Genomic DNA, 27,429 nt, shown 5'->3' with positions numbered 1-27,429 from the left:
TTTATGTTTGTAAGAAAATTTTAGATGTCTTTTTCATTTTTCGGAAAGACAGGAAACGGCCTATTCTGCCTACTTGTTAATACGGCCCTGTACTCTTCTATTCATTATTGCAACGGAGAGAGGGCAATTTTATTTATTATACAAACACACACACACACACAAGACATTCAGTTTGGTTTTTAATGAAAGAGTATCTGATCAGTTTTTTAAATGTACATTAATAAGATGTTTGCAGAAGTGTGTGCGTATGGAGAGGGTTGAAAGTGTTGCTTTGCTATTATTCAATATTAGCACAATTTTTTAAAGAACGGTGGCGTATATTAGACATTGATTGTGGAAGAGTTGAATCAGTTTGAGCCTTGATGCCAAGCTTGCGAGATGATCTGCTAGATATATCGCTATTTTTATACTTAAAGACAACATCAACAACAACAAACGAAAGAAAGACATTGCAGTCGAAGACACATATATATATATATATACTTCGCTGCAAAGAAGAAGATTTGATCTAAGGAAAACGAACGCAGACTTTTGTGGTTTTGTGAATTTTTCGAGCAAGAACAAGAATATTGAAAAATTTAAGAAAGCGTTTCTTGGTTGTGTTTTTGAAAATAAATAATCAAATTAACTGTGTGATGAATTAAATAATATAAATTAATAAACCAATATTTTAATATTCATAAAATTTTAAAAGATTGAAAACTTATTAAAAAAAAGTTTAAAAATTAAAAATAAAATAGATCAACTAAAAACTTGTGTTTTGAAAGAAAATAAGAAATTACAATTATATTTGGTTGCATTAATTAAACTTAAAATTTAATATATTGTAAAAAATTTATAATTTAATTGAAAACATAATTTAAAATTGCATTAATCACTAAACTTAAAATTTAAAATATTTGAAAAAAAACTAATAATTTAATTGAAAATATAATTTAAAAAAATATTAACTTAACCTAAGCATTAAAAATAAATACTCCAATTAAAATTTAAAAGTTATAAAAATTTTAAACTTCTATGTTTTTAAAACAGATATTTAATTTATAAAAAAAAAACTAAAAAATTATTAAACTTAAATAGCAAAATCAAAGCTCAAATTTACAAAAATTTAAAATTATATATATTTATACAATAATAAAACAAAAAAAAGCAAGTAACAATATTTTATTAAAACTTAAAAGTTATAAAAAAAGAACAAAATAACTAAACATAAAAATTTATGAAGAAGTTTTGTAGAAAAATTTTAGCTTTAACTTATAAAAATTTTTTTTTGAAAAATAAATAAAAATAAAATATATTGAAAACTAAAGCAAATCAAATTAAAGTATATATCATTTTCCCATCATAAAAAAAATTTTAGAAAATATTTTACTCAAACAAAAATTTTTAAAATTTTGAAAAAAATACATCATATTAATACAAATATATAATTTTTCTAAAAAAACGTAAAACCTAAAATTTTCCGTAATTTAATAAAAAAAGTGCTCTGAAAAATAAATAAAACTAATAAAAATTCATATAAAAATAACTATCATAAACGAATTTTAAATAATTTTGATTTGAAAAAACAAAAACAAAATTTTTTTGTATAATCTTGAAAAACTATTAAAAAAGAATCAAATAAAAATAAATAAAAAACAAATTAGAAAAATATATCGAATAATACAAATTTATATATTTCTTTACAATTTAAAACATTAATATTTTGTAAACTAATAAAAAACAATTATAGTTGAGTTGTAAAAAAAATTTAATTTAGAATTAAAAATAAAAACATTTTAAAAAATCTGGAAAAATAAATAAAATCAATCAAACAAAAATAAATAAATCTTGAAACATAAATGTAGAATAGATAAAAGCCGAGCAAACAAATAAAATATATTATAATTAAACTTTAAAATTTTCATAAAAGTAATAAAGTAATACAAAAATTAAAAAAAAATCATTAAAACTTTTTAAAATCAAAAAAAAAAAAAAAAAAAAAAAAAAAGACAAAAAAATAAGAAAGGACTGTGCGCTGTAAAAACCCTGCTGGTGCTACAAAAAAACTTTTTAAAGATTTGTAAAAAACTTGCTTTTGCAAAACGTGTTCATTTTGCATATGTGTGAATTGCGTGTGTGTGAATTGAACTGAATTACAAAAACAATTACCGCGCCAAAATGTCAACACAATTTGAGTTTATTATGCAACTGTACATGATGAATTTGTTGCAACAACAACAGCAACAACAACAGTTACTGCAGCAGCAACAACAACAACAACGGTTAGGGCAACAACAACAACAACAACAGTTAATACACCACCACCAACAACAACAACAATCACAGCACATACTCAATATCCCCTCACCGCGTAAACGTGAAATGGATATGGACATTAGCAGCAGCACAATGACGCCAACAACAAATACCAATCAGCAGCAAATACAATCGCAACAGCAGCCGCAGCAGCTAGCATCACCAACGCGCTCGCACAATCCAAGAACGCTAATACGCAAAAATTCGCATACCACAATAAATACACCAACAACAACCACTACAACCACCATAAACACCAACTGTAGTAGTAGCAGTAGTTGTATTGCCCGTAGTCCTAATAGTAATTCCATATCCTCAATAGCCATACAACAACAGCAACAGCAACAACAACAACAACTAGTACAACCACTATCACAATCACAACCACCAATCCCACAACAACAGCTACCTTATCATAATACCCAACACAATTTATCCCCCCTACAACAATTGCTACTTGGCCAAATGACGTCACAGCCAGCTATGCCGCCAATGTTAACGTCGTCAATACAAACAAAAACACCACCAAATGCGCTGACAACTCCATCAAATTTATTATTAACACCAACAACACCAAATTCAGGATTGTCTGCCGCAACGGCGCTATCATTGGCTGCAGCTGTGTATAATGTCACGGCGTGTAGTCAATTTCCCATACAAACACAAATTTTCCCACCCACTACAACAACTACAACAAATATGACTTTAAATAATAATAATAATAATGAAACTCCACCAATTACAACTGGTAATTTTCTTCAATCTTCCACAGTGACTTCTACGCCCACCGAAGAAGATGAGGAGGATGATGATGATGATGATGATGATGATGATGATGATGATGACGGTGATGATGATGAAAATACCACCGACGATGAGGTGGAAGCGTTAGCGTCACAGTTGGTTGAAGAAGTTTCTAGTCCGGTACATGAAGTTTCGATCGCATCTAATGGGGTTGAATATTTGTGTGACACGGTAGAGGATGAGAAGTCTCGTGCGCAAGCAGAGGATTTGACCGAAAGACGGACAGTTCGACGTGCGTGTATTGAAGTGGGAGTAGAAAAAGATGAAGACGCAGCTAAAGAAGTGCAGCAGAAAGGCGATAATTCAGTGGAATATGTGATCGATGATGATGAAGAGGATGAAAAACCTTTGGCTGCTCTCCTGCAGAGTACGTCTGCGGAAGGAAATTTTAGTGCAAAAAGTAGTATTGGTATTCAAAACTCGTCTAATCCTTCGGAAGCTTCATCGAGTGTGGTAAGTACTTTCATGTTATTATAAGACTTTATTTCGGTATATAAGAGTAAATAAAAGGTTCATTTCATTAGTGTTGGGTAACACAGCGCGCTGTTGCGCCATTGCGCTGTTAGTGTAAAGCTGTGACAAAAATGCTTTATATATACAAGTTTCGAATAAGCATTTCACGGATTGTAAGGAATGCACGGATTGTAAACTAAAACTACAAAATACGAAAAAATTATATGGCGAAACCTTTGTATATATTCGTACAACGGAATGTTGGAAATAAAGATACAACCCCGTGATACGATATTTCTCCCAATGCCCTAATGTCGCAAGAAGAATTTGTTATTCTTTCTCATAATGATTCAGGGTGGTCTCGGAATATTAGATATTTTGGCATAGGGTTTATGTAACCCGTGTGATCCGCAAGGCTTAGCCGATCCCTCCATTGATTTGTGAATCTTCTACTATATATTTGTGAAAGTATGTCTGTATGCATATTTGGACTTGCAGCCTAAACCGCAGAATGAAATCGAACGAAATTTTGCCATGACATACCCTGAGTGCGTCAATCTGTGGTAGGCTATATAAAAAAAAGTTTTCGACAAGGGGGTGTGGCACCTCCCATACTACTGGAAATTTTCGTAGTCAATATATCTGAAAGTATTAAGGCTATACGACTGAAATTAGGTGAGTGGTTATATGAGATCAATCCCTACCCCGTCCAGAAAAACTGGGTATAACGAAAAAGGGAGCGTGGCACCTCCCATACAACTGGAATTTTTCGTTGTCAATATATCTGAAAGTATTAAAGCTAGACGACTGAAATTAGGTGACGAGGTATATAAGACTAATCCCTACCCCCTCGGGAAAAATTGGGGATATCGAAAAAGGGGCGTGGCATCTCTCATAAAAATGGGGGGGGGGGGGGGGGGGTTAGTCTAATATATTAGTCTATATAGTACTGCTTTTACTGCATAAAATTAGTATTGCTTTTATTTATACCCGAACGACGTCGGGTACTCTGCTAGTTCTCCATATTAGCCGTGTTTTTTAACACGCGCGTATACGTTTCGTTTGCGCGTGTTAAAAAACGCCTATCTTCGCTTAGATAATGCTTAGGAGACCCATCTAGCGGCTGTGGTTAAACAACTAGCTACAGCAACAGGGTGTACCGAAAAGCGGAGACGCAACGCTCTGATGGCCATAGGGTATAACATATAGCTGAATCAGTTGCGATGAATTGTGGACACACATAGAATACATAGAATTAGTGTAGAGGGTGAAACAAAGACACATATTTCAGTTACATCTGAGTATAATGCGTATTGAAATTTAGTAGGACAAAATTTATGCGCAGCAATTTCAGAGGTGTATTTATAGTTTGTCGCTTAGCAGTCAATATAAAGTTTAAGCGTAAACGGATATACGCGAGTTAAAAAACACGGCTATTATGAAACCCTGTTTTCTTAAATTTTTTCTTTGTACAGCTCATAGATTTTAGTACCATAACGTGCAAATATAACAACTTTGTTCTGAAAATGTTACGTATTTGAACGCTTTTCTATGGGAATAAATAAAACTTAAAAAAATCAGTAGTATATTTAAAAAAATATTTTCAAAAATTATTAATGGGCCATAGACGAATAGATTTACGACTCTTTGTTTCGAGAGAGCGCTGTCAAAATGCACATTTTGGTCAATGATGCCACTCCAAACAAAAATGAATAGATCTGAATATGGGGATTTTTGACATACATTTCGGCGGTTTTATAGTTTCAATCATTTAATAAAATGATAGTCGAAAAATATTCATTTCTTTACACTTTTTTTTACAATAATACGACTAGTTAGAGTTAAATATAAATAAATCTAAATAAAATTTACATTTGGATTAAATTAATTAGTCAAGTATTGTAACGCATTTAACTCACAGTGAAAACCAAATATTCTTTTGAAATTTGAGTAAATCGGACCTAGAATAGTTAACATCATTTAGTGGATAGGGCTTATCTTACATGCCTGCCGTTTTAGGTTCTGTGATCAAAATGGACTGGTTGCATCGGGACTTAATATTTACAAAACCTGTTTTTAGTGATAACTTTTAAGTGGGAAATAACATTTAGTTAGAAGGCGGAGGGTTAATATTATTTTTATTTACACTAAAACAAGTATTTTTTTATCTTTTTTCCCATAATTTTTGAAAGCATTACTACAGTTGTAAGACAAACTAAAGTTTACCAAAATTTTTGGCCCGTTTTTCGTTTTAGCTGGCACAGTTTTTGTTCTGACACGCTTCTGTTGGCCCGAAGGATTTATCTGTGATTGTTGCCAGCACAAATTTGAGATAAATCCCTCGGGAGAGTGAAAAAATGAGAGCGTAAACAAATGTTTCGTATCAAGTCATCTTTGAATGGGCCATTCAGCTATCTCATAACGCTCTACATTTCCTTTTACAAATTCAAAATGTTCTTCAAATGTCTTTTTAACCTCTGATTTAGTTTTATTTTTCTTAAAAAGTTCTCAAAAATTCAAAACGTTGCCGCAAGCTATAACATTGGTACTGCTCATACTGCTGGCTGTATGGTATTAGCGCACAACAATTTGCAAGGTAACCCACCACTGTGCAATATACACAGTCAGTCACACTAAAAATGGGACAGCTGAACTTTTTTCACAATACTAATATTTTTTTTTTTTTTTTTTTGTAAAATTAAAGTACAGCTTACTAGATCAATTAAGTATGTCATAGAACAGATTCTGAAACTTTAGTTATTATTTTAAAGTAACCCTAAATTACAATGCCTCCAACCACAAAAATGTTAACTTTTCGCGAAAAATGTCTTCACGTATTTTAGAAAAGGAAAACAGATAGTTCAAGAACTGGTTGTAAGAGTTTCAGAAGCGCTTGAAAAAAAAAAAAATTATAATAATAATGAGCTGCCGCAATCCCGACAGACTTCAATCAAACATCCTTTCTAGTTCTAAAATGTAACAAATTGTGGAAGAAAAATTGTTCAAAATTATTTTATGAACTCTTTTGGACTATAAAGAGGTGCCTTTTCAGCCACTCTACAGATGAACCATGGAATTCTCGATTGATATTATATTTCCTCGGATCCTTCCCTCCTTCACGAATTCGCTAACATCTGAGAGCGAGTTTTCGCCTTACCGGAAATCTCTACACATTCTTTCTATTACTGATATGCAACCTTATGTGAAAAAAAAAAATAATTTTAAAACAAACTTTTTCACATATTTTTTGCCTATAAAGATGTGCTGAACGCGTATGTCCAGCTACTCAGCAGCCTGACCATGAACTTCTTGTTGTATGTTTCATTTCCACGGATTGAGCAGTGGTCAGTTTTTCTGAAACATCTTCACTTTGTCGCTAATTTTGCTACTTCGCGGGAGTAGCAGTGGTAGTTATCCCGCTACTCAATCTTATACCATAGTTTCCATAACTAAAACATAACATAAAGATTAGAGTCTCTGAAATTCTTTCAGCAAAAATGTGCCCATGTACCTAAAATGTATTTCGGTGCACGAATTCCGAATTTTCAGTAAAATTTACTATAGGCACCCTTAAAATCTCGAGATATTTGCAAAAAAGTCGTATTACATATGTACAAACATTGCGATTATGAAAATCAAACCAAAAGTTTTCAAATTAAATTTCTAGTGTATTTAGTTCTTCTGAATAGGATTTCGAATCATGTTTTAGGCTGAGAACTCCGATTTAAATAGGATGAAATTGGAAGCTTACTTTTGGTTTCCGCTCAGAGTGGTTCAATATTAACATTTAGAGTTTAAAACGCGCTACTGTCTTTATTTGTCCTCCGATTTAAACAATTTTCATTTAAAATGAATGCTTTTGAGATTTTAAATAGCATATTTGGAATTAATTTGGGAGTTTTTGTTTGTTCGCGTATTTTTTACCGCAAAGTTTACGAAACACGCGAGTTTTGTGTGCGATTCAATCTCCTGCTGATTCTAATACATTTTTGTTAGCAAAAACTAGTTCAAAATAATTGTATAGTCACACCAAAACTAACTATAGAAATGCTCAAGCAAAACTCCGTTTATTAATTAATTCTCTAAATGGAGCATAAGATTTAGTAGTTCCAACATGAGACTTAAACAACGTAGACATATAACTTTGTATATCAGTTTATGAAGTTAAATTTGAACATGTTCTCAAATTCCAAACTTCGCTAACGCTAAAACTTAATCGCCAAACTTTCCAAAACAGTATCAAGTGCGCAGAAAAGCATGCAACATTTAGTACCATGTGGTCATTAGAAGTAAGCAACTAAGTTTTATGTAAAACTATAAGAGTTAGGCTGTTGTTCCTTGTGACCATATAGTACTAAATGCTGCATCCTTTTCAGCGTACTTGATACTCTCATAGATATTTTTCGCGATTGGTTGGAATTTGAGGGCTGCTTTAACTTTTGAAATCGGAAAAAATTTAATTTAAACACCTCAATAAAGTTTAAGAGGTATCGTAAAACAACTCGGGTTGGAGGAGAGTAAAAAGGTTTCAGAAATATTTTTATATTACTGAATCATTTAACTTTTACTTATCTAGCCCCAATTTCCATCCGTCGCTAACGCTAAAACTTCATCGCCAAATATCTATAAAACAATAGCCGTGTTTTTTTATACACGCGTATACGTTTACGTTTGCGCGTGAAAAAAGACGCCTATCCTCGCTTAGATAATGCTTAGGAGACTCATCTAGCGTCAGTGGTTAAATAACTAGCTACAGACGCAGGGTGTACCGAAAAGCGGAGACAAAACCCTCTGATGGCCATAGGGTATAACATATAGCTAAATCAGTTGCGATGAATTGTGGACACACATAGAATACATAGAATTAGTGTAGAGGGTGAAACAAAAACACATATTTCAGTTACATCTGAGTATAATGCGTATTGAAATTTAGTAGTACTAATTTTATGCGCAGCAATTTTAGAGGTGTATTTAAAGTTTGATGCTTAGCAGTGCATATAAAGTTTAGGCGTATAGACGTTTACGTGTAAAAAAAAAAAAAAACACGGCTAATATCAAGTGCACAGAAAAGTATGCAACATTTAGTACGATATGGGCACAAGGAATAACAGCCAAACTCCAATACTTACTTAGGATTTATGCGGTTATTCTTTATAACCACATTACAATAAATGTTGCATACTTTTCTGCGCATTTGATATTGTTTTAGATTTGTTTGGCGATGGACTTTTAGCGGTAGCTACGGTTGCAATTTGGGGGCTGGGTAGCAGATATTTGGCTAATAGGTTCGAACGATTTTCTATCCCTCATTTACAGTTTTACTTTGGTGAAAATGGTCGGTCCCATTTTTACTGTGAGGCACTGTACACATTTTGCTTCATACAATTTTTTTTGTTATGTAATTTTTTCTAACCTTGTTTCATATAATTTAATAATAATAAGAATTTGGTGTGAAATATGTAAGAACTTTCGAGGAGATTAAGGCCGAGCCTCTTCAGTGAAAGGTGTGCTACTTTCGATTATTCTCGGGGACTTTGCGAGACCTAAATTTTAATGCGCTTTCAGAACGAAATCTCCGCAGGCAACTACTAGGTTGGTTGTTTTTAGCAATTGCTAGTTTTTTTTCTGTAGGGGCGGCATTTGAGGAAGATGTGTTCTTCATCAGCATCACCATACACATACTGGTATTCTGAGGGTATTTCGGTAACGAATCTAGGAGTTTACCTTGCTAAAGCTTTTAGTAGTCCATGCTTTAACATCTGTGTTTAGTACCGCTGCCCATCTGCCACTTCGTTCATTTTCCCATCAGTCTTGCCACAGCCTGAACGTTTGCCATCTACTTTCTTGGCTAAGTTCTTTGATGTGTTCTTGATCCTTCAGCATTTCTGCTTCATATAGCCTTTTTTTGCAGCGCTTATAAAATAAAGGGGAACTGTTTTGGCAATAACTTGCACGGCTGGTTCTGATATCGTGCAACAAGCAGAGGCCCCCAGTGCGTTAGGGGGCTTAGAATATACCCACGGTATGCCTGTCGTAACTTAATCGCCTAAAATACCAAATTTATTCAAGGGGTTGTGTAGCGCAACCCTCTCAAGGGGTTGTCAGCGCAATATATAGCTTCTCCAACCCAATTGTCGACCTCACCTACGCGTGGCGAATCCATCATTAGTAGCTGAGGCTCTGGCGACCCCGAACTCCTGATGGATGTGGGGGTGGGAGGGGTTTTGGCCTAGAAGGTTTCATGTGGAACGTAACGGATCTGCATCCAGCAAAGGACCATCAGCATCGATAACACTCCCCGAGGCCTTCGGGGAATGCCCTTATCGCTACAACAACAACAACACTAAAATCTGCTGGTCGCTCAACGAATGTTAGGAGCTTACAAACTAAATTTGCCAAGGGAGGAGAGGAAAGCCACCCTGTCGGAAAAGCAAAAAAAAAAAAACAGAATGAATATTGCAATGGTTGTTCTGCTAATATGTGTTTGCCCACTATTCGAAGCCTTAAATTTGCTTGAATGAGATCAAATCCAGAAGTTTCTCTTTGCTTTTATTTGGACCTCTCATGTTTGCCATCAAACTACCTAGCAGTGGTATCTGTCTTAGAGGTATAAGCTCTGTTTTTTTCTGCTGCCAGCTGGGGTCCGCCGGAGTCTAACCACTATTTCGGACTTATCATCATCTGATTGAACATTCTGTGTTCTTTCAGCTGCCATTACTGTGGCAATTTAATTTGCGTGCCCGTTAAAAAATTTGTAATCATTGATCAAGTACAAGAATTGATCTCTTTGCTCTTCCACACGTATGTGAGTGAGGTTCATGGTCCACAACCCATTTCGTTTTTCATATAAGACGATAAGAATTCTGAGATAGCTTCTGTAGATTGCATCAGATTTGGAATCAATTTTCTAAAGCGGTCATAATGTCAACGATGCAAAGAGGTCAACTCGCCTTGATTTGATGTTACCTGGCTACCATATCAGCTAGTAAGAATGTCTTCACAAACTTTCTTATTTGACAGTATTCTTTACCATAAAGCAAGCATGATCTGTATGATTAAAACTGTAGTGAGCTATCGGTTGAGGGTTAAGATTTTCTCTGCCAACCTAATCTCAAATACGTGCCAAACTCTTATTTTCATATATTAAGAAAATAATAGTTTTATGATGTCAGACCTAATTTAGCTCGAATCCTTAGATTCTTTTTCGAAGAAATATATGTACATATGTTTGTAACAATGCGTTATATATGCATTAGGGTGGGTCGATTTGTATAGACGAAAGTTAACCGATATCGCGCCATCGTTTTTTCGATAGGATTTGGGCTCAGGAAAAAAAAAATTCAACAGCGCATACCCAACAAAATAATTTTCGAGCCTGCGAAATTTCATTTTTTTACTTTTTTTCGACATTGATTTTTAAGGTTTTTTTCATGACCTACTAAAAAAATTTGCAAAAAACTGTTATCGCCAATGTTTTTAGCGGACATTTTTGGGTCGGTCAGGGTATACATGAAAATTTTACAATCAAATGAAAATTTTTTTAGTAGGTCATGAAAAAAACCTTAAAAATCAAAGTCAAAAAAAGTAAAAAAAAAAAAAAATGAAATTTCGCAGCCTCGAAAATTACTTTTTTGGGTATCGTAATGCAATTTTTTTTCCTGAGCCCAAATCCTATCGAAAAAACGATGGCGCGATATCGGTTAATAAATTGACCCAGTCTAATATGTATATTTAATGATAACATAGTTAAAAGTAGAGCTCAGCGTACTTAAGACTTCGTAAACAAAAGTCACACAATCATAGTTTTTCAAAACTCTGTAGCCGACACAAGTGTCCCACACAATTGTTTACAGTATCTATTACATTTTAGCAATCTTACATCTGCGCAAATTCAACATGTGCGACTCTAGCCGTACATATTTATGGCACACAAAGATCTATTTATATACCGATTAACTCAAGACATGTTGTTTAGAAAACACACAAGATTAACAGATCCTTCCATACGCGTCAAAGGAACTTCGTAGTATTTATTAAAACCAGTACTCGATAAATAACTCATCGATTATCGCACCGAGTATACAGATCTATAGGTATTAATCTTGGCAACTCGGTAGTATGCATAAACTCAAAATTTGATAATTTCGAGTTACATCACTTTAGATCTACTTGCGCTACAACAAAGTTGCAATTGTCGTTAAAAATTGAAGCAAATAATCAAAATTTCTAATGAAAATACGCGCATTTTATGTAAATAAACTTTTCTCATAATAAACGAAGATTTACAATTGTGGATTTCGCGTGGGATGAATGGACGTGTTCACATAATGTTATTGAAAAATATCATGAATTCCATATACCTATTTTTGGCAGCTGCATTATTAATATTAAACTCAATTATCTCAAAAACCCCGAAACTTGTTCATCGTCATAGCCGCCCAAGCGATTTTGACTGTTGTGTAACAAGTCATGATGGCTGAACCTTGTTCACGATATCTGACGCTAATTCGTAATACCAACGGGTTAGGGGGCTTAGAATATACCCGCGGCAGGTATGCCTGTCGGAAGAGGCGATTGAAATACCAAATTAATTCAAGGGGTGTGTAGCGCAACCCTTTCAAGGTGTTGCCAGCGCAATATATAGCTTCTCCAACCCAATTGTCAACCCCACCCACCCGTGGCGAGTCCTGTTTCTATGACAGCTGAGGCTCTGGCGAAACCAAGTTTATTACTGACCTAGGGGGTGGGAGGGCGGTATGGCTTAGGAGGTTTCAAGTGGTCATACCAAATCGTTCCCGAGATGGTCGGGCTAATACCTTAATGGGGCTTGTTACCGGAACGTACCGGATCTGCATCCGGAAAAGGACCATCAACATCGGCAACACTCCCCAAGGCCTTCGGGGAATGCCCTTATCGTCACAAAGATAACAAAACAGACTAAAGATATCACTTCTTCCTCCGCCGGTCTCAGCCATCTAAATTGAGATTTCCCCCGTCAGTACGTGGGTGTCGATTGGGCCAAAGTGTCGTCATCCATTCGCATACTATGCCCTAGCCAGCGTAGTCTGTTTAATTAATAATCTTATCTGCGTAAAGTTCATACAGATCATGATTAAATTTGCTGCGTTACACGCTGCTGGCATTACAAGAAGAACCACTTATTTTGCAGGGAACTTTTCTTTCGTATACTCCAGGAGCCATCACGTCTTCTCACGCCACCATTGATGACTCCAAGACATACAGGTATGATGTTATAGTGTTATGGAACGCAATTTTTGTTCGTTGTTAGTGACTTTACTTTTAAATTTTCTTCTCAGACCACAGTAGCACTTGTTTGCAAGCGTTATTATCCAATAGATTTAAAAGCTTACAGTTTTTGCGCTGTTAATGGTGGTTCCCACGTAGACAAAGTCCTCTATTGCTTCTAATTTATATTTGTTAACTAGAACCTGGCAACCTTCCTGCCCCTGTTCATACGCTTCTCAATCATATCCGGAGTCGGATGGGAGCTAATATTGGGCAGGAGTCTGGTGAACCTATTTGAGGATTGATCCAAGCTGGATGGGAGGATAGTGCTTAGCTCTTATTTCTGACCTCGCTCGCAATGACATCAAATATGTATTGATACAAATTGTTTTTGGTGCCAAGGCACAATTATATTACTGGAAACTGCTCTCTTGGATCGAGTGGTTACTTGGGAAGTGTTTGATGCTACCAGAAAAAACTGTGGGACTCCGCTCGTCATTTGGTCTCTGCTTCTACAGAGGTCAGTCTCGAATCGGGAGATCTTACTGGACATTTGTCGTCTCCAGCTGCTCTGCAAAAGTATTAGAGTTTACCAAAGTTCATCTTTTCACGGTGACTGAAGTGTTTACAGGGCACTGCCCAATGCGTGTTCACAGATGGTGCACCTTAATATCAAGTTACTTCAGGATCAGCTGTGCAGATTTTTTTACATACTAAGTGAACTAAAAGGCTCATTAAAGTGTTGAAGTGAGTTGTTCCTTAACTGGGCAGTGGTCACTCAACCTTACCTATAGCCAGCAAACGAATTTCTGGCGGTTGCGATCATCAGTCTCACGTTTCTTTTTTATTTGTATCTCTCGCTCACATACACCACGTTATTCTGTAGGCAGCGTCCATCTTTTAAAAGGCGGCGCGATATTTTCTCCTTCGAGTCAGCTTTTTTCTGGTCACTGCAGTCTTATAACACCCGTAGTGACGTTTCTCGGTTACGTCGCTAGGTATAAGATTGCTGTCAGTAAGCAGGTATAAGAGTGGATATCTTATCACATTCAGTCTATTACAAATTAGTAGTCGATATAATATTTCAGACCATTGACGGACGACGCTACGTTGTCTGAAAGATTGGTATTTCTAGCACAGGAAGTGAAAACAAAGTAAATCACGAAGGGTTTACGAATCACAGATGGCTTTATAAATAAACAAGTCGTATCAATCAATCCATACTTGACGCAATATACCTCTGAAGAGATTTAGGCCTAGCTTCTCTTCCAACTTGCGTCGTGCTCCTTCTAATTTTTCGAACAATTTGGCGGGACGGGACTTGCGTGTTTTATGCCGACTCCGAAGGGTAGTATCGAGGCAGATTAATTTTCACTGAGAAGCTTTTCATGCCGAGAGACGACCCCGCTTAGAAAACTAATTTTGAAATTGAAAACAGTTTTTTCTAAATTTTCGATATTGAACCCATGACCTCCCTACCAAACGGAGCACTACTATAAGCACACCACGGCGGCAGCCAAAAAAAGGCGTATAGAAATTAGTTTCTGTACCAAACTATCTTTGCATGACCTGTGTAATGCTGCACAGCATTGCGTTACTGTACTGATGTTGAGGCGCCAGTGTCCTTGATTTGTAAAACTGGCGAATATCACAATGGTTTGTTTCTGCACGACACTGGAGTTGACCCAGAAGTCCTTTCCAGGAATGTGGAAGTATATTTCAATTAAATCAGTTAGAGAAGAAACGGCTATATATCTTGTCACTTAGACGCAAGACCATGTATCTGAAAGAAGCTTTTCTTAAAATAAATAACTACAATATCATCAGTTCAATTTCTCATAAGTACATCACTTATTCTCTTTCTTTTCAGCCTTATCAAACACCCACGAAGCAACCGGCTGATTCAACTCATTATTTGTCACAGCAGAACTCTGCCAACACCTCGCAAAATACTGGCAGTTCATTTACACAACTTATGGAAAATGAAAGTTGTAACATGACTCCAATGTCTCTCGCGAATACATTACTAACGCCACCAGCTAGCGACCAGGTGCCCACTGCGATTAGCAAAAACCCCGCCATAAATGTTCATCCAACTGTGCATAACATTAAAACTGAGTCCATGCAGTCTGCTACCCACAGCACTGCTTCGGCTATTATGAGCCTAGGCTCTGGTAGTAGCTTGGATGCATTTCTACAAAATGAAGAGAATCTCAAGAATTTGCAAAAAGTCTCCTCATATTTGGAATGTGAGAATGTGCTTTGTCGTCAAGAGAATTTACGTGAACATTTTCATTGTTACGATGAACCCTGCCAGGGCAAGATATTGAGTAAAAAGGATGATATTATACGTCATCTGAAATGGCATAAAAAGCGTAAAGAGAGCTTGTTGCTGGGTTTTGCACGCTTTTCATCGTCCGATGATTGTAAGCCATCGTATGGCGCTGGTTGTGCGTATTGTTGGAAGCAAACGCACTATCATTGCGTTTACGAAGATTGTCCGAAGGTGTATGTGAGCACGAGTGATGTGCAAATGCATGCGAATTTCCATCGTAAGAACTCGGAAATTGTGCAGGAAGGTTTTCGACGTTTTCGGGCGCATGAAAATTGTAAAATCGAAGATTGTCCTTTCTTTGGTAAGAAGACATCACATTATCATTGTTGCCGCGAGGGGTGCAATCATACATTCAAGAACAAAGCGGATATGGGTAAGTGTAATGAATGATAATATGTTAAGCCATCTGTAAAGAAATGCTTTTGTTCGTTTTACTAGAGAGAGAAGGAGATATAGAAGGGTTAGAAAAGGAGTGGGAAGGGGAAAGAAAAGGGAAATCGTAAGGGAGGGAGGGTGACTAGGAACATGAAGGAGAGAGGGCACGGAATGGGATTTCGGGAAGGGTGAAATAGGGTGTGAAGTAGAGGAGACGCAGAGCAACAACAAGAAGACGAGAAATAGGAAGTGGAAGGTATTGGAAATTGTCGAGGAGTTGAAAGGAAAAGAGGAAGGGAAGTAAAATAGAAACGTAAAAATATGAGAGAAAGAACTGGATAAAATCGAAACGGATGGAAAAGGTTGAGCCTTAGGTAAATGAAGCGAGAGTGAAAGTAGAGAAAAGAAGAGAGTCGGAGCGGAAAGCGAAAAGAAATAGGGGGAAATAAAGGCTGAAAGCATGACAGAAAGATAGTTGTTGGAGAAGGGGAAAAACGGAAAATAAGAGGCGAGAAGTGGATAAGGAACTGTAGGTTAAGAGATAGAGAATGCGATAACGAACTAAAATGGATAAATACGCGTAAGGTCAGAGAAAACTTTCGGTTGTGAAACTTTCGTTTGGACCTCCGACGTGAGCACGGAAATCAGATCAGTTCCGAACTTAAGCGAACATGTTGAGCTTGGCACAATGGCCGCAGTACCCGATTAATCTGTGCCTATATACTCGAAGCTTTACATATAAAAATCCAACCACAGTCATGTTTTTATAAATTTTCGAGCGGAAGCTACTGAATAAGGTCACAGGGACCACGGTTAGGAGTAATCCAAATATCCAAATGAAAATGACAAACTCTATGGCAAATCAAAGCGAATGTTCGTCAATGGAGATACGTGAAGTTACTGGAATGCTGAAAGGGTGGATGTTAGTATGGATAAGCTGCTACAAAAGGCCCAACCCGTTAATTTTTCATAGTGCAATACGATTGGATAGCCCTTCTTGTGTTTGACAGAAAAATTCTCTCGAAAATGTATGGTTCTGCTCGTGATAACGAAGGAGTATCGAAGGAGGAATCGTAATGAATTCTATCAGCTTCCGCAGATATGAACATAATATAATAACCATAATAATTTTTTGAGTTGTACCTTCGAGGAGACTAAGGTCAAATTTCTCACCCTATTTGTGGTGTTTTTTTTTTATTTTTTCCTGGCATCTGCTAAAGCATATATATGCATTTTGCTGAGAAGCTTTTCATGGTCGAACTACAGTCGGACGGCTTGACAAACCACTGCCGAGCTCAAAGAAATAGTTTCTTAAGTATTTTGATGTTATTAGTCTCACCACATGACTCGGGGACCGTTAGCTTGTTCACTGGCAAGGCCATGTAGTGAAAATGGACGAAGATGCACCGTCCCGGTATTTGAAATCAGAGAGGGAGAGTACTCCAATGAGTTGGAGTGGCAGGTTAAGGAAGACTTGATCAGTTGCCGCGAAACAGGGTTAGATGGCTTGACTTGTTGCTCTAAATCGTCCATGCGGTTAAGCGCCAATTAACGAGGAAGATGATTATATTGATATGGCAGACTCTATCTACTTTTGCAGCTTTGTTTGTACAGTCTTTGGGTCTTTTAGAGCATTGATTCCAATTCCGAAATGTCGGAGCTTCGATTGACTTCTGATTCCAACTTCTGCTCCGACTATTTGGAATTGCAGCTTTAACCGAAGTCATTCAGTAGATGTGATCTGTTTGAATCGGATTAAAAACATCTTTGGCTGAAAATTTCTGTCCGGTTATACCGCTATGCGGGACAAGTTCTAAAGCTACTTGGTTTAGTGATTATTATAATAACAAGATAAGCATGAGCAAAAAAATTACCTTAATTTTCTTTCCATTTTCAGAGAAACACAAATCCTATCACCTTCGAGATTATCAGCTCACACAAGATGGTTTCAAGAAAATTCTCAAAACAGAGACATGCCCCTTTGAAGGTTGCAAATTCTCCACAGTATGCAATCATATTCACTGTGTGCGTGAGAGCTGTAATTACATTTTACATTCGAGCAGCCAGATGATCAGTCATAAGCGTAAACACGATCGTTTGGATGGCGAACAAGCGTATCAGAGTTATAAGAGGCAAAAGGACTCAAGCGGTGAAGACTCACCAGCGTCTATGGCGTCTATAGCGTCAGTAACAACAACAACAATAGCAGCAGCGTCTACTACAACAGTTACAGCTACAACATCTAATGCGCTGCATACGACAACACCGTTATCCTCACTAAGCGCCGATCGTTTTCTAGCACGTAAACGGGGACGCCCACCAAAGAGAATTGTAAGTTGAAAGGAATTTCGGGGTTAAAAAGCGATAATTTTTAATTTTTATAAATACTTACAGGAACTGCCAGTCGCGACGGACACTAAACGAATGAAATTGGAACCAAATGCCGAACAAGCATCCACCGCTGCTGCTGCGGCCGCTGCTGCAACGACGCAATTTGCCTTTAACAATGCTGCCCTGCATTCTCAATTTCTTCCCACTGCAGCTGGTTTATTTCCGCCGCCGCCATTTCTCAATAACTTTAATACAGCCACCGCTGCAGCAGCAGCAGCTGCCGCCGCTCAAAGCATGCACATGCAGGATCCTAATGCACCAAATGTACAGCTGACACATTTGATGGCTCTTTTCCAACTACAAAATCCACTCTTCTATCAAAATCTCTATCCCGGTGGTATGCCAGCCAATATGGCGAATATGTTGGGTGCAGCTGCTGCGGCAGCGGCAGCAGCTGGTGGTATTCCACCTATGAGCAATCTTTACGGGAGTTTCCCAAGTTTTGGCGGCGCAGCGGCGGGTGCGCCTGTAAAGTCAGAGTTCGGTGACAAGCAACAGCAGCAGCAGCAGCATCAACAACAGCAGTACAAGGAATGAATATGCTCTGTTGGCGCAGTTGTTTTACTGAATAAATTCTGGGCGATTGGGATCACCTAGCTTTGGGTTGCATTGCTTGCGACTGACTATACGCATTCGGCATGGCATGACAAGACCTCAGAGGGTTATTTGGTTGTTGCTTTATTAAGCTCGAGGTTGAAGACTGGGCTGGTTGTGGCAACAAGCTGCCGTTTAAAGAAGTTTGAGCCAGGACAAGATTGCTGAAGAATTAAGCTCGCTCCTTGGCTCTTGCTCACCTGTTTCCTCTGTAAGGAATAGAAGGTTTATGCGTTCTCAAAGCAAAATTTGTCTGAACTGATTCAATTTCGAGGCATTTAAATGTCAGAAAAGTACTTTTAGATTGCTATCATAAGCTTTATATAAATGGAAAGATTATCCGAAACTCTGTTTCATTTAAATACTTGCGTACACACATAGATGTCGCTCTAGATCAATTAACTTTTTAATGCATAATTTAAGCTTTCCGGCCGCCATGGTGTGATGGTAGCGTGCTCCGCCATCCACACCGAAGATCCTGGGTTCACGCCCCGGGCAAAGCAATATCAAAATGTTTGAAACAAGTTTTTTCAGATAGAAGAAAATTTTTATAAACGGGGTCGTCCCTCGGCAGTATTTGGCAAGCACTCCGAGTGTATTTCTGTCATGAAAAGCTCTTCGTGAAAACTCATCTGCCTTGCAGATGCCGTTCGGAGTCGGCATAAAACTAGTAGGTCCCGTCCCGTCAATTTGTGGGAAAAATCATAAGTAGCACGACGGAAATTGGAAGAGAAGCTCGGCCTAAAATCATTTCGGAGGTTATCGCGCCTTATATTGATTTATTTATTTTTAATTTAAGCTTTCCAAAGTTAGGGCATAATTTAAGTAATTTTGAATTTTCTAGAACCCATCTATGTGTGTATGTGGATGTGGCTAAAGAGCTTGCATATGTATGTATTTCGAGGGCTTAAATGTAGTGTTTTTAACTTAAGTTCAATAAAAGCTTCTTTGTCAACTTTTCATAACTTGTGAAAGCTGCTCATTTAGTTGAGCTTCTGGCTAGTGATGCATGTTGGCACAGTGCTTATAAAAGTTGACAGAAAAGCTTTTAAAAAGCTTTCATATCTTAGAAAATTTTGGAATTATCGATTTTTCAAATATTAAAAAGCTTAAATAATATTTTGTTGAATTCAGATAGGGATATGGAAGATAATGAGAGTAGTTAAAGATAAATAAGGCTTTTGAAGACTTTTCGAGACTATAATAGTTTTTATTGAATAAAAGAGCTTAAATGAATAAACAAATTATAACTGTGATTTTCTTAACTATAAAAATTGTAAATACACTAAATAGAAAAAATAAAACTTACTAGAATACATATAAAATAAACAATTAATTTAATTAATATAATTCTGTTGGAGTATTTAATTATAAAACAATAGTAAAAAATAAAAGTTATTGCATTCATAAGTTTTTAACTAAACAATTTTTTTTTTATAAATGTTGTTTCGCAATGGGTATTACAAGCCCAGGTTAGATTAGATTGAACTGGCCGTTCAATAAAGCCCTCGCATAGACCATAGTGTTACCAGAATTAGTTTGACGACCAAACGTAAGAACCCCATCAGGTGCGTGGAGTTATGTTATAGAATAACTCCTTCCTCATTGAAAATACTAGAAGTTTTCTAGGACATAGTTGCATTGTTGCTTTAAGATCTGGCAACTCTGCAGCCCCTAGTAGCTGGGGCCTTGTACTCGCGAGCGTAGGACACGTACACAAAACGTGCTCGTCAGATTTTTCCTACAACCCGCACGCCCTACATCTGCTGTTACTGACGAGGCCCAACTTATAAGCTTGTGACGCCGGAAGGCAGTGTTTTGTTGGTATGCCTATAGTGAAGCTTAAGTTTTGTCTCTTTAGAGATATGAGCAACTTTGTGAGTCTAACGCCGTAGGATTTGCACAATATCTTAGAAATTATGCAGTTCCGCGCTTTTCTCCATGCCTTGCCTGCTTAATTGATCATACGCAATTCTTGTCTCCTTTTGATTTCTCTCGAATGGATCGGGACGTCTATTATCGATTCAGCGAGTGCTGCACCAACCTTTGCCAACTCATCGACCTTTTCATTACCTTCTATACCTTTATGAGTGGGGCCAGTAAAAATGTATATTCCAGCCTGAGCGAAGTTTTTTCAATGCTTCTTTGCATTCTACAACACTTCTTGATCAAGTACTGTGTGAGATTATTGCCTCAATCGCCGATTGACTATCATTATTATATATATGGAGTGACTGCAGCTTAAGCAAGCTTCCTCCAGAATTTCTGCTCCTTTCTTCACGGCTATAACTTCCGCCTGACAGAAGCTGCAGCAATCTGACAGCCTGTAGGATCTACTTATTTCTGAATCGACACAGTAAACAGCAGACCCAACCTCTTCCATTAATATGGAACCATCCGTTTACACATGTAAAGTATGTTCTGCCATTTCTGCATCCTGACAAAAACCCTCAGGCTCAATTGTGGCCCCAAGATCTCTTTTCATGGACTAGTTTTTTTTGTTTCCATCCTTTTTATATGAGACTTTGTCCTGCTAGAAAATTGGTTTGCCTATATTTAAAAAATAAGCCTTGCTTCACCACTTCTCTTTATACCATTCTCGTCTATTTTATCGTCCATTTATAACCCACTCCGATTCGACCTCTCAATCCCCACTACCATTCCCTGTACCACTCCAACTTCCACTCATACATCTAAAAAACTCTATGCTACATTTTGGATACCTTCTTCAAATAACGGAGATAACGCTTTAATTAAAATTTTTCCTAATAGGAGGCGTGGCATCGCCAGCTTTTCGAAATAATTTTTTCTAAACCATTCTTGAAGCAGAACGAACGAAAAACAAAATTATCATCTTGGATATGTGTGAAAAGGAAAACTTAATTATTTCATTAAATAAAACTGTAATTCGATTAGGTTTCTGTATGAAATTGATCTTATACCGGCGGGGCCTCTTCAATCAGATGTCTGCTGGGATGACCATTTTCCTGAGTATTCAGCAGAAATTGTTTTTTCAGCATTTAATTGCTCTCCTTTATGAGGATTATTTTCGCGTCACTGTGTATGTTATGTTCTGGGTACATAAGAAGACATCCCGTTGCAGTTCTAGCCTGCAGTTTCGGTGACCATATTGGGGCGCGTAGCGACCGGCCAATAGGTGGTTATGGGCGTTTTTCTAATTACCAAAACTTATTTCTATTTAGAATCATAGTTCTTTTTAAAATGGCAACAGAAAATGAGAATATCGTTAGCCGAATTTGGCAGCGGAGGAAGACAGAGAAACAAAGCGGTGATGTATAAAGAAGAAATTGAAGGAAAAGAAGAAAATGTAAATAAGATGGCACAGAAGAAGAGGGGAAAGGAAAATAACGGTATAATAACAATGTCGATAACGGTGTGGGTGATAAAAGCGATGCTTATGGATATCGTCACGGTTGCGAAGCTAAGGCAAAAAAATTAATTAATAATAAATTTATTAGCATTTAAGTTTAATGAATGTAAATCTAGTCTGTAAGATTAATGAAATCATAGACTAATAAAAAAAAAAATGAAATGAAATGAAAAGGAACAGAAGGAAACGAAAGATTGGAAGTCAATTGAAGTGTTAACTGTTAGCTACCCTTGAGCTATCGGTTTTTTATCGACGGTATTGGGTGTGCTATCCATTTCTCATCGACGAGTTACTGGCTTGTTAACGAAAAGCTCTTAATTTATTATCAATATATTTTGCAAACAGCTATCGATTTGTTACGAAAAGTTTTAAAATTGTTATCGCCATGTTACCAGTTTCTTTTCATCGTGGTATCCATTTTTTATCAGAGTGCTATCGACTACGGTTCATCATATTGGGCATCAAAAACTCAAATAAAATTTTCCGCCCGAGCATGATTTGAAGGTTGATCAAAAGATCAGAACAACGAATGAAAATTCAAACAACAAAATTCGGCAAATGACGGAAAGTCTCAAGACCGATGTGCAGAGTGTATTTAAGTTATGGAGGTAACACTTTTTCTCAATGCTATGCAGAACGGGAGATGATGGGGCAGATTCCCCAATTCCATAAGATGGAATGTACCGTCGAACTATGAGAAATTTAAAATGGTTAAATTTCGGTTGGCAAATCACACTGAGCCAGGAAGTTATGCGCTACTTGTCAATGTGTTTGAACATGGATATAAATAGTTGGATAAAAGCGTGCATTGACGCTTTTTCAAAATATGATAGCACGATCGCATGCCTCCCGTCGGCCTCCCAGGTCGGCATGCTCAAATCCTGTTACATGTACACATTAAAACAGGCAGCCACACTAGTGTACATCAACACATCAAAGCAAGCAGCCACACACACACATAACAAGCAGCTTGAAGCAGAGAGATTATTTCACATACACATACATATGTAGTCAGCAGATAAGAGTGAAGAAGAAAGAGAAACTATCATACGTCACGTTATTATTAGCTAAGAGCAGAATTTGTTACTCGGACATACACACGCATATAACTAAATAACCAAGTATGAGATACAACTGTTTCATAAGGCATGTTCGTGAAAGTCTAGACCTAAGGAGAAATATGCGAACGAGGCAATATGAGAGTATAAAAGCTGCGCAAGCTGAGGAATAATGAATCAGTTTGATTTAAACACGCTTTAGTGAAGTACGGGATAATTGAAATACAGCTACCAAAATAGTCTAAATAAAGAACGTTTTATTATTCTGAATATTTTAGTTATTTATTCGACAGTTCAGACATTCGAACGTTAACAGAAGGCGCATAATAATCAGAAATTACCAGAATTCGTTACGCTATTATGAGTAAAAAAAATTCAAACTACTTTCCTATTGCCAACGAAAAAAATATTTATCGTTCATAATAATTATTAAGCAACGTAAAAACTAAACGTTAACTTATAACTATTATTAAAAAAAAAATCGTATTTTCGTTTGAAAATTATTTCAAAGTAACGTTTTTGATACATTTTTGAATTCGGGCAACGTTTTCAATTTCAAAATTTGAAATAATAATAAAATTTGGTTTATTTCACCAAGACTTGGTACTCACGCATTTTTCCCTCAATAAAATGCTTGTAATTTTTTATTTGTTTTATTAATATACATTTTTATTCAAAAGCCGCAATTACCTTAAGTGAACTACATAATACGTTTTTTTATTGTTGTTTTTTTTTTTTGGTTATACATTTTTATTTGCAATTCAATATCGCATTTTCTTTGTGTTAATACATTTTTTTTTGTTGAATACACGGTCTTAAGCAATTTAAGTTTAACAATTAGAAGCATTTGTTTAAGACTTTGAAAGTATTTATTTAACTTATTTTCTTTTTTAATGTTTAATTTATACATAATTTTTTGTAGTAGACATTTAAATTAATATAGGGTTCAATATTCATATAAGTCGACCCAAGGCGAATCTATACCAGGTGGTGGCAAAGCGAACTCAACGAATTCGCCGTGCAGAAGAATGTCAAGTCAAAAGACAATTTTCATAGATTTCGACTAACTGACATATTGTTGTACAAGGCGTATGGAAAATTATAAAGAAGGAGCAATCAGTTGTTGGTGTAACAACACCTGGTATTGAATTCGCCTTGGATCTATGTGTAAGCAGCGAGAAAACTTAAAATCGATTACATGGTAAATGTGAATGAATCGGCCGTGTTTTGGTATCTTAATATATTCGAAGTAAATAAGAGTCAAATTCCAGTTAAACACGAAATTTTTTTGTTAAGTCCATAAATAAGACTTATCCTAGAAATAATAAGAAATAAAAGTTATGTCTACAAATATTCTTTGTTTGTTCTTTTTACGGTTTGTTTGGATAATCCATTTTTTATATTTTTTATGTTAAAAAAATCAGTGAAATAACAAACAATGCACTATTGTAGTTAATATCTCCTGCAGTTGAGGATACGGGTTAAGTAATTAAAAAACAAGTGTAATAAATTTAATTAACTCGTATTAAATTAGCATTAAATATTGTGCAATTTAGTACGGTCTCGTTTTTTGATTGGGCTGGAAAGGTTGGGCTAGCTTAAGAGACCTCTCTATTTCGGAAAGCGTTAACTGAATTTTAGAACTATCAGTTGGAGTTTTGACAGTGTCGTTTGGATTTTAAAATTGTCAATTGGATTTTAGTAAATGTAAATTTTATTTTGGGAAAAAACTAAATGGATTTTAGAAAAAGGCAAATGGAATTCAAAAAACGTAAAGAAATTAGACTTACGCTGTCTAAAATCCAACTTATACCAAATTCATAGAGAAGCTTAATGGAGTCACAACTTCAACTTCAACTTAATGGAGTCTCTTCACACACGCTAACTTGCTTCATTTACGAATATCTGTCAGCAGCCCCAAAAAACTATTAAGCTTTTACAAAAAATAGTGAAAACCAACCAAATATTTAAAAAAGCCATATTGTCTTTAGCTGCTAATGCTGCAAAAATAAAAATTTACATTTTTTTGGTGTTTTTCTATTTTTTGTAAATCTATAAATCTTATAAAATAAAGTCACTAAATGTCATTGGACGCCCATCACTTCAGACAGAATGCTTCGATTTTAAAACGGTTTTTTGCATTTGAAAACTTAGTTACGTGAAATGGATATTTTAAATATAATTTGATGGTATATATAAAAGGGGGCTGGCAAATTGCCATGACGTAGTAGAAAATTGTACAATATTTGTTTACACAGCTAGTATAACTCAAAAAACGGATGCATCGATTTTAATATTTCTTCTTGCAGTAAAACTTTGAAATATTTACCTTTCTACTTGATTTCCTTCTTATATGAGCAAAATAGTTTAAATGAAGGTAACAGTTTTTACAAAAAGGTAGTGCGGGTGTTTATTCGCTGTGAAATGTGCGAGCAAACTTGCTTGAGTGGGAAAGCGTCACATGCATACATACATACATAAGTACATGTTGAATTAGATCGAATGGTGAAAGAAGCCAGCATTCGCTAGCCTAATTTAACTTCGGGATTCCATTTATAGGTATAAATGGATGTATGCAGGTATTTTTATTTCATATCAGCTTGACATATGTATGTATGTGCATATTTATGCGTGTTGCCAAGTTAATGGTTAAGAATGCGCACTTGCCTCTTGAAAAAGAATTCTTTCTTTAAAAATTTTCAAACATTTCGTTTTTAAACATTTATAAATATACAGAAGGATGTATGTTTGTATGCAGCCTATGGACTCCGAAACCACCGCGCCGGTTTTATTCCAATTTGCGGGATCTAATCGAACAAATTCATGGTTCGTTTGTCTGAAATTTGGTATATAGTGACACTTTGCCTAGATTGGTAGTTATGACCCTTTTTTCTTGGAAATGGACCCGAAACCGACTGGGTATGGGACTGAAATTGGGAATGACACTCGGACTGGGACTGGGACTTGGATTGGACTGGACTGGAATTTGGACTGGTACTGCGACTACTGGGGCTAGGACTGGGACTTGGACTTGTGCTGAGAATAAGGGATAGAGAAGAATAATAAGAATAAGAAGAACAAGATAGAATAGAAAAATGAGAACGAGAAAGGGATAGAGTTTGGCGAAGATAGATAGGGATATGTGAAGCGGAAAAGAATTTGGGGAAAATATGGAGGGAGAAAGAGAAAGACAGAGGGAATAAAAGGATAAGAAAAAGGGGGAAAGAGGGGAAGGGATAGTAAAAGGCGAACACTTCTTAAAACTTATGCAGATAGGACTAAATTAGGGCGGACCAACATCTGCCGGGTGTGCTAGTTCATTGTGGATATGTGATAACTTCTGCATAGACGTCAAAATTACAAATAGAACCGATTACCTGATTTTTAATTGACTATCGTGGTTTCATTCTGTGTCTCTTTCTATCAACACTGCAGCACTGTTGTACTTCTTAGGTCCAAGAAAAGTGTAGTAGCTGCTAACGAAAACTGTGTAAAATTTTTATTGCAAAATTACAAAGAAATATCCTTATTTATTTTCAAATGAGCACTTAATTACATCTCTCTTTAAAATCCATATGTTTTGAACAATTTTAATTAACAAATTGTGATACTTTATTACCGGGGACGATTGCTAAAACACCACCAGAACCGTGGAGGGAGGTATTAATATACGCGTTTTTGCCTCGCTTCCAATAATTCGAATACTTTTTCGCCTTTGAACAATTGATAACAGGACAAAACGAGTATTTTTATTTCTCTTTCCACATTTTTGGACGGGTTATTGCAGTCGACCTCGGTTTCAAACTGTTTTTCGCGGAGAACTTTTGAACGGGTAGAAAAACTTAGCACTCGTGTTTGTATTCTTAATGCTGGAATAACTACGCGTCCTCAGGTACCCCAATTCAAGACTTTTGTATAATTTTCTGTAGGACGCATATAGGTGCAATACATTTTCATACTAAATTCGTAAAAAAATTTTACCTTCACGGCAACCCATATCTTATATTCCGCTCCTTTTTTTGCTTCCCTGCGTCGCTTTCCACGACAGCAACTCCGGTAATTTTGACACTTCGTTCAGTGTCAAACGCATGTTCCACGCAGGTTCCACTGAGTTCCACACTAGTTTGACACGGACCGAAATGTCAACCGGCAGTGTGTTAGAAAGAGAAAGGAATTGTTTCCTTCTCATATATATCATACTTGTAAACCTGTACTATGTCCACAATGAGCTAGTTATTAAATATAATTTGTTTTTGATTGTTATGTGTTACATTGACAACAAAATCCAAAACTACAAGCAAAGCCTACTAAATTTTTCACTCCATTAGCATACAAATAAGCAATAATTTTATAATAAAAAATGTGTGCTTTGTATGAAAGATTGAGCTCAATAAGGGGTTGTAATGTAGAAAACGTGACTAATTATTTCATTAATCCTCTGTGTGAAATCGGCAGTTCTAAAATTACATTTTCTAAAATCCAAT

At 36.2% G+C, this 27,429-nt stretch overlaps 1 protein-coding gene across 1 annotated transcript; it reads left to right on the top strand.

Annotated features, from left to right (window-relative positions):
- The first annotated feature begins 1,674 nt into the window (after window positions 1–1,674).
- On the top strand, window positions 1,675–19,795 carry cas (castor). The gene is made up of 4 exons (XM_067791230.1): window positions 1,675–3,555; window positions 14,672–15,509; window positions 17,409–17,842; window positions 17,906–19,795. The coding sequence occupies exons 1-4, from the start codon at window positions 2,161–2,163 to the stop codon at window positions 18,437–18,439; spliced, it is 3,201 nt and encodes a 1,066-aa protein (XP_067647331.1). The 5' UTR covers window positions 1,675–2,160; the 3' UTR covers window positions 18,440–19,795.
- Window positions 19,796–27,429: the final 7,634 nt, after the last annotated feature.

The sequence above is a fragment of the Eurosta solidaginis genome, chromosome 1, assembly GCF_040869045.1.
Source record: "Eurosta solidaginis isolate ZX-2024a chromosome 1, ASM4086904v1, whole genome shotgun sequence".
Lineage (NCBI taxonomy): Eukaryota > Metazoa > Arthropoda > Insecta > Diptera > Tephritidae > Eurosta > Eurosta solidaginis.
Note: the sequence above shows the minus strand (reverse complement) of the source record. Positions and strands in the feature narration are given on the sequence as shown.